The 13206-nt window shown below is 31.3% G+C and overlaps 1 protein-coding gene across 2 annotated transcripts in view; it reads right to left on the reverse strand.

Moving 5' to 3' along the window:
- Nucleotides 1-13206, reverse strand: part of COL11A1 (collagen type XI alpha 1 chain) — a 213758-nt gene that overhangs the window by 109201 nt on the left and 91351 nt on the right. For both annotated transcript variants that reach the window (XM_059137189.1, XM_059137188.1), the window contains exons 12-22: nucleotides 12671-12745; nucleotides 11488-11571; nucleotides 9303-9359; nucleotides 6003-6056; nucleotides 4122-4175; nucleotides 3950-4003; nucleotides 3720-3773; nucleotides 2473-2526; nucleotides 2316-2360; nucleotides 1004-1057; nucleotides 45-89 (exon numbers count right to left, since the gene is read on the reverse strand). In XM_059137189.1, the coding sequence (XP_058993172.1) occupies nucleotides 45-89; nucleotides 1004-1057; nucleotides 2316-2360; nucleotides 2473-2526; nucleotides 3720-3773; nucleotides 3950-4003; nucleotides 4122-4175; nucleotides 6003-6056; nucleotides 9303-9359; nucleotides 11488-11571; nucleotides 12671-12745 (630 nt within the window). The remainder of the gene's footprint in view (nucleotides 1-44; nucleotides 90-1003; nucleotides 1058-2315; nucleotides 2361-2472; nucleotides 2527-3719; nucleotides 3774-3949; nucleotides 4004-4121; nucleotides 4176-6002; nucleotides 6057-9302; nucleotides 9360-11487; nucleotides 11572-12670; nucleotides 12746-13206) is intronic.

Below are 13206 nucleotides of genomic sequence, written 5' to 3' on the forward strand. Positions count from 1 at the left end.
CTAGATTGCAGAAATGAGTTATTTTACAGATGGTTTCTACATACCATGTTTCCTTTTGGTCCTGGGGGGCCATCTACACCTGCAATACCCTTCGATAAAGAAAAAAAAATTTTGTAGGCATATTTACATATATGCAAATATTTTATATAAGTAATTACATATTAATATATATGGATATTTATACATTGAAATGCTACAACAGAAATTTTTTTTTTTAAATTAACCTAATACTATGACAACCACTAGACTAGAGTAACTAAAAATCATTTTAGGATTTAGAGATGAGGAAAAAGGCAAGATCTATACTCTTCTATCCAAGTCCCATGGTATTCATAACAGCATTTTCCATTGTATGTTAGAAATTTAACATGAAACAAATAAAGTAGATAAACTAAAAAGAAGACAAAAGAAAGAAGGAGTATGGGGGAGAATATAATAGATTTAACTGATAGGCAGCATCTTAGAATACAACAAAGCAGTAAATACCTTGCTCTCTACTGAAAGCTTTTGTGGTCTTAAGCTTTAAAATGTCTGAAAACAAGCTTTTCCTAGAAAATCCGGAATATCTGGGGGTGCCTGGGTGGCTCAGTGTGTTAAGTATCTGCCTTCGGCTCAGGTCATGATCTCAGGGTCCTGGGATGGAGCTCTGCATTGGGCTCTCTGCTCAGTGGGGAGCCTGCTTCCCGCCCCTCCCTCTCCCACCTGCCCCTCCGCCTTGTGATCTTTGTCTGTCAAATAATTAAATAAATAAGATCTCTAAAAAAAGGAGCGCCTGGGTGGCTCAGTGGATTAAGCTGCTGCCTTCGGCTCAGGTCATGATCTCAGTGTCCTGGGATCAAGCCCCGCATCAGGCTCTTTGCTCAGCGGGAGCCTGCTTCTCTCTCTCTCTCTCTGCCTGACTCTCCGCCTACTTGTGATCTCTCTCTCTGTCAAATAAATAAATAAAATCTTTAAAAAAAAAATCTTTAAAAAAATTTGTTTTAATATTTCCAACAATACATACAGGCTGCCCAGTAGGTCCTGGAGTTCCCCTTGGTCCCAGCAGACCTCGTGGACCCTAGAAGGAAAAAAAAATGTCCTCATAATAAATGCCCTCAAAATACATTTCTTCATCCAAAGAAATTTTAATGTAATGTTTAGAGTAAAAATATCTCTAGAGCTTCTATTAACACACTGCCTGTGGGGTTTAAAATACCTTTTTTATGTAAGACAAATATCTCATATTTGACTCTCATATCTGACTGATATGGTATCTCATATCTGACTGATCTAAAAGTCAGAATGGGTAACAGGGAGTTTTAGCACATACACTGTAGATCTTTGAATCTATAAATTTACATATGAGTCACTTGGAAAATTTTAAAAATGGAAATAGCTTAATATTTTTTGTCACTTTTGTGTCATTTTTTTATTTAAATGGCAACACTGAATCTTATTAAATCTTGTTATTCAATCAGATAGACTATACAAATCGAAAAATCCTAATTTACTTGTTTTATATTAGGTAAATTTCTTCTTGAGATAATATTCTTAAAGGGAAAGAAACAAAGAGGTGTTTAAACAAACTACCTATGTGGATAATAGAAATCATTTTCTTAAGAGATTTTTTTAAATTATTATTCTTGAAACATAATCAGTTTCTTCTCTTCTTTTTCCCCCTCCACCACCTTTCTTCTCTTCTTTTTCCCCCTCCACCACCTGCTCCACCTTCTTTTCCTTCCTTAGAAAAATGAATATAGTAATGTACTGCCTCTCCCATTCCCTTGAGCTATTATGCCTTTAAGTTGACAGGCTCTATAATGTGACAAGCTGGGACTGAAATTAAGAGGCCTGGCTCTAGTCTGGTCTTTTGATTAACTTGCTTTGGGTAAACCTTCCCAAATCAGTTTCCTCATTTGTACAATTCAATGGAAAAACAATATAATCTAGCACATTTTATCCCTATATCTGATATATATTAGGCACCTAAGTTTTTGTTTCTTCTGGTTGTAAGATCCATTTATCCTAAATACATAAATAAATTCTGGAGTTATTGATGATATTAAAAAATAAGATAAAACAAAGAAACAGCAACAAAAACTAGGTAAGATTTTTGGCTGAAAAGATGTTCTATTCCACATTTCTTTCAATTGACTAAGAGTTTTTCTATAACAAAGCTCTAAGCACCTTCTTTGAAATTGTTTTCCCATAACAATTACCTGGTTGGTTAGCTTACATAAGACTGTATTGCCACCTGAGTTTATTATTGACTTTGTACACCAGTCACTATTCTTCCAAAACAGAGTATTATTTTAAAAAGAAAGGAAGTTGCTTACAGCTTCACCTGGAAGACCCCTTGGTCCTATTTCTCCATCTTCTCCCTGTCATTGACAAAATAAATGGGAGGGTAAAACAATTAGACAATGTATCGACTCTTTGTTCTCTTACATTTTCATTTCAAATATTTACTAAAAGAAATTAAGTTTAATATACCCTCATTCCATCTTCTCCAGGAGGACCAGGAGGACCTTGGGGACCCCGTTCACCCTATTAAATAAATATAAATATGATCAGAAGATGAAATAAAGCAGAATGTTTAAAAGTCTATCCTACAGCTATCCTGCTGAATGTACAGACAACTTGGCAGGAAAATGTATACTTCCTTTGTCCTTCTCAGAACACTGCAGAGATTAATCATAATTTTACATTAACTGACTTTATATATGACTGTGCTAGAAAAAAAAAAAAAAGTTCCTTCAATTTTTAAAACAAAAAGGTTTGGAAAAAAAATACCTAAAATGATTTTCACATAATTGTTACAAACTATATCATGTAGAAAATTATTTTGCTGAAGATTGTTTTAAACAGAGATACACTTCGGTGATTTTAATTTAATTTAAATTTTTTATGCTTCTAAAGATTCATAATAAATAAGCACAATTAGAGATAGCTTAAGAAATTTTGGATTTTTTAAGAAACAAAATTGAATATTTCTCTTGACATGGGGTAGGTATACACTAAATATCTCGCTAGACTTCCTTAGCGTTCTCTTTTCTTTTAATATTCTGCAGTTTACATAAGGTTTGTCTTATCTTTATTCCTAACTTCTGGAGAAGAAAAATGTGAAGGTTCAAGGTTTTTCTTTGTCTGAGAGACTGCCTCTTTGCTTAATTTCCCACTAAAAATATCCACTGAATTCCTGTTCAGCATGGTGGATTGTTTACCTTTTGCAAATTATAAGCTCTTGTGCCGGACTGCAAGCCTGTATTATCACTCGAACTAGCTTGTGGTGTCTATCTATGGGTACCATGTAACTTAGGATAATAAAATACAGTGCCCAGTATATTGTTATATTAATGATAGACTGCCTGAAGTAGATTCTATTAAGAATATTTCTGCAAATGAAAGATAAGAGGGAAATTAGGGAGAGTAGCAAAAAATTAGAGGCAAAATTAAATCTCCACACTGTCTTTCTATAAATACAATATTTTCCACATACATGTACATAAAGATTCTACCTGAAATTTATATTTGCATGGTTAATGTTTAAAAATAATTGAAGAACTTATATTGATATTGCCTTTCTTCAAGTATGTAGTGGATATAATAATGTACTAAATTACTGATGCACAAATATTTAATTTTCTGTTTTTGATTTCTTCGAGTCTGTAGATTGTAAAAAAATTCATAAAATTGTCGTATTATCCCTGTATACAGAGTAACAGAATGGTTTATCTTACCCTGTGACCTTTGTCACCAGGCAGACCTGGAAGTCCATCAAATCCCCGATCCCCCTGTAAAATCATAATCGTCATCATTATCATCATCCATCACATTCCCACCCTAATTCTATCCTGTAATGTAAATGTGAAATATTTGTTCATATCAAGAAACTCTATTTTAAAATATAAAATTTTTAGGGGTGAACTGACATACAAGATCTGAATACACAAATGTATGAGCTCCTGACCTTTGCCCCAGGTTCTCCAGGCATTCCTCTTCCTCCATCAGCACCTGGACGACCCTGAAAATGGCAAGCACATGACTAAGCAAAAAGGATTCCTCCTGGCACAGAGTAAAAGGAAAGAAGATAACTGATAATTTCAGATGCCCTCAAAATACACAATGAAAACCAGTCCTACCCTTTTTCCAGGTTTTCCCGTTGGACCAGGCGGACCTTGAACACCACGGGGGCCCTATATCAAAACACCGCAATTTATTCATTTTATGGAATTCTTGATCAATAAACTGAATCACACCGAGAGAGATGGTTTTAGAAATTTATAACTTCTTAGCTTTACGTCAATTGTTTTAACTTAAGAAAATTATTTCTTATGTAAAAGCTCAGATAAAACAGAAGAGAATCAATTTTTCTAATAATCTTCTTGCAAAAAAAGTCATATTATTTTATTAAGTTTACAATTAATTAAAATTGATTAATTATAATTGTAATCAATTACAATTGATTAAAATTAAACAAAAGAAATACAAAGTGATATTTTAACCTTTTAAAAAAATCCTTACTCACTTTATTCTCAAAATCTTAGGGTTTTACATTTCCCTTAACTGAAAACACTCTTAACCATCTATCTCATTCCTCTTTTCTTTCCAAACCCTTGTTTCTTCACCTTTACCTTTATTTTTTGGAGATCCTCTTCCACATTCTTTTATTCAATTATCACACGGAATATAATTGCCTTTTTTCAGATTTGAATCTCCTATTAAATTATTAATTCTGTGGTTTTAGACTAAATCGGTCTTTTCTCTATTGTACTCCTACAACTTAGCATACTGCCTGGTACATATTTCTTTCCATCATCTACAAAATGCTGGAAGATGATTTGGTGATCCCAGATGCAAATTATTGCCTGGTACCATGCCATGTCAGATTAAAGGTTAAAGATTCTCAGTATGTTTCTTTCTTTTAGCAATACGATATAATGTTATGTCAACAAACAATCTTAGGTGGGGCTTGATATTATTGATATTATTGATATTGGTAATATTGATATTATTAGGTGGAGCTTGATATACATTTTTTAAAAATAAAATTACACAGCTAATAATAGATCAAATGTAGCTCTGGTATACACATATAGGCCTTTATATTTAATTAACTATATCCTTTTTAAAGTTAAACAGTATGCCTACAATGAATGTGGTAGCAAATGCAACACATATTTAAAATTGTGAATAATTTTTATCATCACTGTACAATGCTGATTATAGAAATGTGAAATTAAAGTTGTCTAATAATTAGAGTTTAAAAGAATATAGTCTTTTAGAAAATTATTCTTCTGAGATGACTTTATCCTTTCTCCTAGCTGGAAGGCAAGGGGTGATCCTAATAACACAAATCTTAGTTTTTAATGAAATTAACCTTCATTTAAAAATAAATATATTTTTATAGGCGCCTGGGTGGCTCAGTGGGTTAAGCCTCTGCCTTTGGCTCTGGTCATGGTCTCAGGTTCCTGAGATTGAGCCTGCATTGGCCTTTCTCCCCCTCTCTCTCTTCCTGCCTCTCTGCCTACTTGTGATCTCTCTCTCTCTCTGTGTCTAATTAATTAATTAATTAATCTTAAAAAAACAACAACAACAAAGTAAGGGACACTTTCAGCATCAAATAGTAATTGTGATAGATTAAAGCACATAAATATGTTTTTTTAAAAAAAGAAAATATCATGGGTTTGAGGCAAGGCCACTATAAAGTACAGCTATAGTAGTTGTGCTCTGCTCTGTACAATCTCAAGCCAATTTAATATTCTGAAGGCCTATTACTATCAAGCCTTTTCCATCCTAGCTTATTACCTTCTTTTAATATTGTTTAAATTAATCAAGTTATTGGCAGTCAACTGGCCCCTAGGGATTTTTCAATTAAAGGAGGTGATATGAACTTAAAAGTAATTTAAGTAATTTCTTTACTCATAAAACAGATGACAGATACTTCAATTACCCTACAGGATAAAATTAAGTCAAAAATAAAATAAGTGAAATAGACTATTTTTTTTTTCTTTTTTTTTTACCTGAGGACCTGGATCACCACTCTCACCTTTGGCACCAGATGAACCAGGCCCCCCCTATAGAGAAAAAGAAAGAATAAAATCATTTAATTGACTAATAATTCCCTAACTACTGCTATCCACCATTCTCATGTAATAGAGTCAAACACCATTCAAAACAGGTTTCATCAAATTGGTATAATTTTATTAATTAATACAATAAAATTTTCAAGCCCTTTGAAATGTATCTCTTCTCAGATTTATTGCATTCCAGTGTGTAAACTATCTTTAAGTCTCTATTTTACACATAACTACCAATTTCACCAATTCACATTGAAATTTTCTTTAATGTACATGCCATCACAGTACTTACGATAATACACAAGGCACTATTTATTATACTGTGATATAGTTCTCTTACTGAATCAGGTATACACTGAATCCATTTATACAGCAAGGACTTGGCAAAATGTTATTGCGTTTACACTCAGAAATTTCCCAGACACTGAATTCTATAGCAATAAAATGTCAAGAACAGACACTACAACCATCATTATAATTGTCCTGAAATAATGTCAAAGAATTTTTCCCAAAGTGGTTTTTTTATTTCCTACAAGAAAAAGTCTTTATGACAAAAGCCTCTCACAAATGTTTACATAACTCAAAAAGTGCAATAAAAACCTGGCACATTAACCAGAAAAATATAAAATCACTTTATAAAAGTGTTGTTTTAAAAATAAATACCAGGCTGTTCATTCCCTTAAAAAGCTTTAGGATATTAACACTGAACATGGTGATAACAGTTACTTCATATGGAAGAAGTATATGTTGGGTGTTTAAGAAGTTTCTGATATATTTAAATCAATATATATTCAAATAATGGTGTATTGAGTCATTATACAAAAAGATCAAAATTGCGCTAAGTCTGGAAATGTTAGCTATCTAGAGCTCTAAAGGAAAATAACTATTAATCTGACTCCTAGGAAATATGGGAAGTCAAGTAACCTGAATATTCTAACCTGCAAAATTAAACAATAATAGCCTTAACTCTTCTAATTAAGAATTCTACAAATAAATTTTTTCAAGAGAAAACCTGGGGTTCTATATTAAATTAAATTATTAATCACTGAATTGAACACCTTTATAAGACAGTCAATTTTTTAATTAATTTACTGCATTATATTCTCTGTATATAAGCACTACCTATTCAACAAATTATAATTATTTTGTCCAAATACTTACTCTAAAAATTATCATGCAATAACTGACAGTAACAGAATAGAAAAAATAACCACAGTATTTTTTATGTTTCCTCTATGTTTTATACTGTAAGCCTCTATTTGTCTAGGAAAGCAATCAGAGAAAACAACTGAATGAATTTTTCATTGGAAGAATGTTTAGGTTTGTATCTCAATATATTAATGTAGACTTTTTTCTTTTATAGAAAATAGTTTTAGACTCTAGGATCAACAGATATCTGAAAGTCTATCATAATTTGAAATTTTGGAGCAAAGGATAATAGAAGAGAAAATGCTGAAAAGAAACAAAATGATGTTTTTATCTCAACACCTATTTTTAATACTTAAGGAAGATAAAGATTCTCATAACAAAGACTTAAGTAGTGAAATCAATCAATCTTGTGTCCAGTGTATGACACTGAGAATGTGTATGTGGTTGCCCATTTTTTCTCCTTGCCAACACGTTGTGCATGACTGACCCTCAGTAACTGTTTGGTGAAAACAGCAACTGCTACTTGATCATGCTTACATTGCTTCTGCTATTCACTACCCTGACCCTCTACAAACCCATTAAGGTTTATGCTTGTCAGGATGATATGAAGGAAAATTCCTTTGGAAAATGCAGTTTTAGAAACCCTGTAGTGATATTTATAAATTAGGTAATATATGGCGGTATTTCCCAAACATGCTTAGAATCAGCCTGGTGCACTCATTAAAAATATATTTTGCCACACCAATCCTGAATGACAGAATCACAAGTTTGGGGTCCCAGGAACTGTTATTTTTAATAAAATATACAGATAATTCTTCTGTCCCAAGATTTATAAAGTTTTAGCATATTTCTGGCTTTCCTCAGTCATGTGAATTTGAGTTATCACTAACAAACTGTTAAATATTAACTTTCTTCATTTGTTAAGGAACATGGACTCTTCATGTTTCTTATTATTTTGCCAGAACATATGTTCTACATGAGCCCATATCATTGAGTATATATACCTGACTGTATAACCTTCAAAATATATAACCTGTACAAATTTTAAAGACTGAACTAAGAGAACCAAAAATTTATGTAAACTACATAACAAATCTTTGAATAAAATACATGAAGAAAACTACTGAACATCCTAATTAATAAGATCAGTAAAACAGATTAAATAGGAGACATTAGCTTGATTCGAACTTGAATAAATTATTTTGCTGTGTCTACTAAGTAACTAAAATGTAAGATTTTAATGTTCACAGTAATGCTTTCTATAAACACCACTATTTCTATGAAATACATTGAAAACATATAAAATCATATGAAAGAATAGGAGGAATGGCTTGTTTTTACAGAAAAAGAAATACTTTAAAATAGAAATTATTTATTCAATTAATTCTAAAATCAATCAGAGCTGAGGTTGGACTCCTATGATTTTCTTTTTTCTTAAGAAAAAATATGACTTGAAAAGAAGCTTTGTGTTTCTTTGTGAATTGCTACATTGCTTAACATTTGGTAAAAGTTTCAAAATATTTGAACATATTTTTTAAAAACCACTTGGAAAATATTACCTTATTAGCAAGGTTACATGGAAAAATAAAACACTCATTTTCCAACAGTTTCCAAAAGACAAATTAATTTTTCTAGTATCTGAAGCACTTTAAGGAATACTGAAGGCAAACTCAAGTTTAAGCCAAGTATCCTACTTGCTTCCCAGATTATGGAATAATTTAACTGACCTCAAATACTTTTTTTTAAATGAAAATTCTATTTAACATAATAATTTAATGTCCAATTAAATTTTAATAACTCGGAATATTATGCAAATAAATTACATTTATGATTTGACAAATTAATAGATATATGACTCAATTATATTTTCCATTGTATTTATTTGATTTGAAAATTCTTCATTGAAATCTTTTTATCAAAACTTACTGAGGACTGGATTGAAATAGACTTTTAAAATGGAAACAAAATCAAGCATAAGTAAGTGTATGTATCCTTTTTTTATCAGCTATAAATATGAACAATGCTTGGCCAAAGCTGCACAAGGAATTACTAATATGTGGATTTAAACATACATTATCTTATTGAATAACATACCACAGGACCCGGTCTTCCAGTTAGACCCATTGGGCCAGGTGGGCCTCGCAGAGCAATCTAGAAAATAAAGAAGATCAAACTCAGGGATGCTCTCCTGGATAAGCATATTAAACCATAATATTCATTTGCACAAGCTACCTCTAAGTAACAGAGGATCAACACAGGTATAATAGCTACATGCTAGAAAGAGTGCCTGATTACTGAAGAACTGCAAGTTTCTAGAATGACAAATGACCTAAACAAGTATCAATTTTCTTTAAACTGTTGTATCTTGTATACAATCTTGTACCATATATTATTATGATGATATTATAATGACATATATTCAACAATAGAAGTTAAAATAGATTTTAGTATAACTAATATTTTATAATTTTTCTACTCTGAAGCCAACTTCAGAATAACATATAGACTTCTCTTAAACATGCTGGCACACTTATCATTGAAAATCCTTTTAGAGGTGAACAATTTGAGGTGCTTTAAGTAAAAAGTTTCTAGTAATATTTTAGGAAATACTATAACAGTTAAAGCCAGATAGCGAGCAAAATTGATCAGAAAATATGCTAATACACTTCTTTTTACCAAATCCCAAATTTAACATTACAAGAAAGATACATTCACTTTGTATAATAATAGGCATGATAGATTGATTACATGCACTATTGATACTGAGTATTAGAAATGTGAAATTAGCAAACTTGAAAAGCTGGAACAAGTGGAGTACACAGGGTAAATATTTGATAGATGTTAAATTAGTATGGTGAGCTACTTTTTAATATTAGTGATTCCAAAGATGAATATTTAGATTATCAAAACAGATATAAAAAAATAATACTGTAACAGAAATAATATGTAAAATCATATTAGAAAAGTGCATGAGATGAAAACAGTAGTATCTTCAAAGTTCCACTACTGACTCACCATGAGATTTTTGACAATACACTTCTTAATCCTTGAGATTAAATATCTGAAAAATTGGAATTATAATGCTTGCTACCTATTTCCAAATAGGTTAAAAGGTCTAATAAAATGAGGAATTCAATGGCCTCATAAAACATTTAAGCTCAAATAATTACCTTAAATTTGTGGAAAGTAATATAATTTATAAGATGAATTATAGGAATCATTAGCAAATTATTTTAAATCCTTTTAGGTACGTGTTAAGCCAAGGACTAGTAAACAAATTCTTAAATGTCTGTCTTTATACATGATGGCATAATAATATACCAAATAATGGCATTTTTTCAGATTGACAGATTTAACAAATATGTAAATAAATAGAGTAAATTATACTCTTTAGTTATGTTTTCAGATATTTTATACACTCGTAAGTGTATGATAGACATATAAATGTTAAATTTTATATACTCATAAATTTATCCAAAGTTATCACAGAAATGATTTATATCACCTAGAAAGTGGGTCCATATCCATACCAAATGCAAGCCCTCTATTTCCTTTTTCCTTAAAGAAAAATCCTATACTAGGAAAAAAAGTATTAAATGACTTTCAACTCTTCCCTAGTCCATTCTTTAGACTTTTTAATTGAGGTGAGTTTAAAAAATAAATATAATTATAGGTCTTATAAGATAGAGATAGTGGAAACTTTCAGCTAATGAATGATTATAAGCAATGGATTTTGTAAAAACATTATAGATTATGATTAGAACTTAAATATATATTTGAAGGTTTCTTTCTTATATGAGAATGCTTACAAAAACTTAATTTGATGGATTATTTGAGCTATCCTGAATAATTTATTAGATTAGCAGGAAAAAAAATATTTCAAACCTTATTCTTTTACTTTTATAAATCATCAACTTCTGTCTTAACAGAAGCTGTATGTGAACAATAGAGAGTATTATGTGTAAATCAGTCAGTACTCTTAAAAAAAATATTAGAAAATATGTGTTATGGTTTGTGTGTTATTGCCAGGATTATAAATGGCAATACTGCAAAGGTCAGTCATTTAACTTTAATATTCAATTAAAGAAAATATTCTTACTGGAAAAAATGGGTTATAACCTCAGCATTTTCTCTGTCCAAATTCAGTGTACTATCCAGAAGTATTTTATTTATAATAGTAGCATCTTCCAGATGCAGGCAGACACACACACACACACACACACACACACACACACACACACAAAATCAGCTTATGGGAATACATCTCATTCTTTCTTACCCGGGCCTGCTGAAGAATTGCCTGGGCCTGAGCTTCCTGAGCAGAGATGGTTGGTCCTTTGGAGCTATCACCACCGTAACGAAACTAAGGAAAGGGAACGTAAAGAAGCTCAAAATTAGCCTTTGTCAAATAGTGCCTTAATTACTAATTAAAAACTATTTACTGAAAATGGTTGAATTTTACAAAAGTACTAGGTCACTTATATGAATCAAGATACTTAGATTTCTTTTTTAAAATTCTTCTGCCCATATTGGAAGTTCTCAGGATCATGTTTATCATTTGTAGAAGAGACTAGAGATTTCCAATTTTAAATTCCATAATCTCTGAAAAATCTGAAATAAGTCATCCTATATTTTTTACCTGTACAAATGCTACCTCCCTCTATTTAATCATTTTTAAAAATTCCAAAGGTACTCAGTTCAATGGCGGTTATAGATCAATTGCTATTTTGTTGAGCAAAACTTTTGGAATCTCTATAAATACAGTTGAAATCGTCCTGGAGATAAATTCGTTTTGTTATTTTTTTGTTAAGTAATTATAATAGGAAACTCACCCTCCCAGTATCCTTCCATAAAATTCTAAAATCCTAAAGCTACCATTTAAATTTTAATTCGAAATGCAGCAGGAATCAATTTCTTACTCTGATTATTACTTGAAATTTTATTGCATTTAAACAAATTAAATTGGTTTTTTTTTGTTTGTTTGTTTTGTTTTGTTTTTTCTCCCAGAGAACAAGGGCAACTTTAAAAAGCAATCTTACGGTAAAACAATTTTTGAGCAATGAATAATGACAATATAAATATATCTTCTTTAAAAAGCATCAACTGTTATCTCTGTGGTGATAAATAGCATATTAATTTTATGTTAAGTAATACATGAAATGCATGTTAATCCTATGACTCAGGATAAAGCACATGGTTGGAAATATTAAGAACAACCTCTAAGCTTCGCTGTCAAAGTCTAATCATATAACAAAACCTTAGTTCTAATGCAGAGATTGATATTTACCAAATTTTTGCTCTAGTAAAATTTCCTGTCATTTCTAAAGTCTGCTTGACTTCAAGTATTTCTACCTCATACAATGGTTTTTAGTTAACTGATCTGTAATATAGTTCAGCAATATTTTTCAACAATAAGATGATGAATTATTAAATTATCTTTATAGCAGTAAGAAAACTCATACCGGTAACATTAACATGGTACCAGGAGGACCAGGCAGACCATCAGCCCCTGGTAAGCCAGGACGTCCTGGGGGACCCTAGGAAAGTAAATCATCAAAATTAATAAATAAATTAAAGAGCCAAATTTATTAGAAATAGAATAGCATTTAATAAAATTAGTCCACATTAACTAATCTGCATTTGTTTTCCCCTCCTTGGTTCATCTCCTTTCAGTATGTACCTAGAAAGGGTTTGTTTGTTTTTGTTTTTAAGCGCTGAGCAAGGAGCCCAATGTGGGGCTTGAGATGAAGACCTGAGCTGAGATCAAGAGTTGGAGGCTCAACTGACTGAGCCACCCAGGTGCCCTGGAAGGGTTGTTTTTCATTGCACTAGTTTTACAGGATTTTAATAATGCACAAAGTTATTGGCTACTCAAGGATGGAGGAAAAACAGGGAGAGATTTTTTAAAGAGTTTGGATTGACTTAAGACAAGTGGTCTATTTTAACATGCGATCTAGGACATGCTTTTCAAATCAGAATTCAGGCTTATTAACTCAGT

This window comes from Mustela lutreola, chromosome 10 (assembly GCF_030435805.1).
Source record: "Mustela lutreola isolate mMusLut2 chromosome 10, mMusLut2.pri, whole genome shotgun sequence".
NCBI lineage: Eukaryota > Metazoa > Chordata > Mammalia > Carnivora > Mustelidae > Mustela > Mustela lutreola.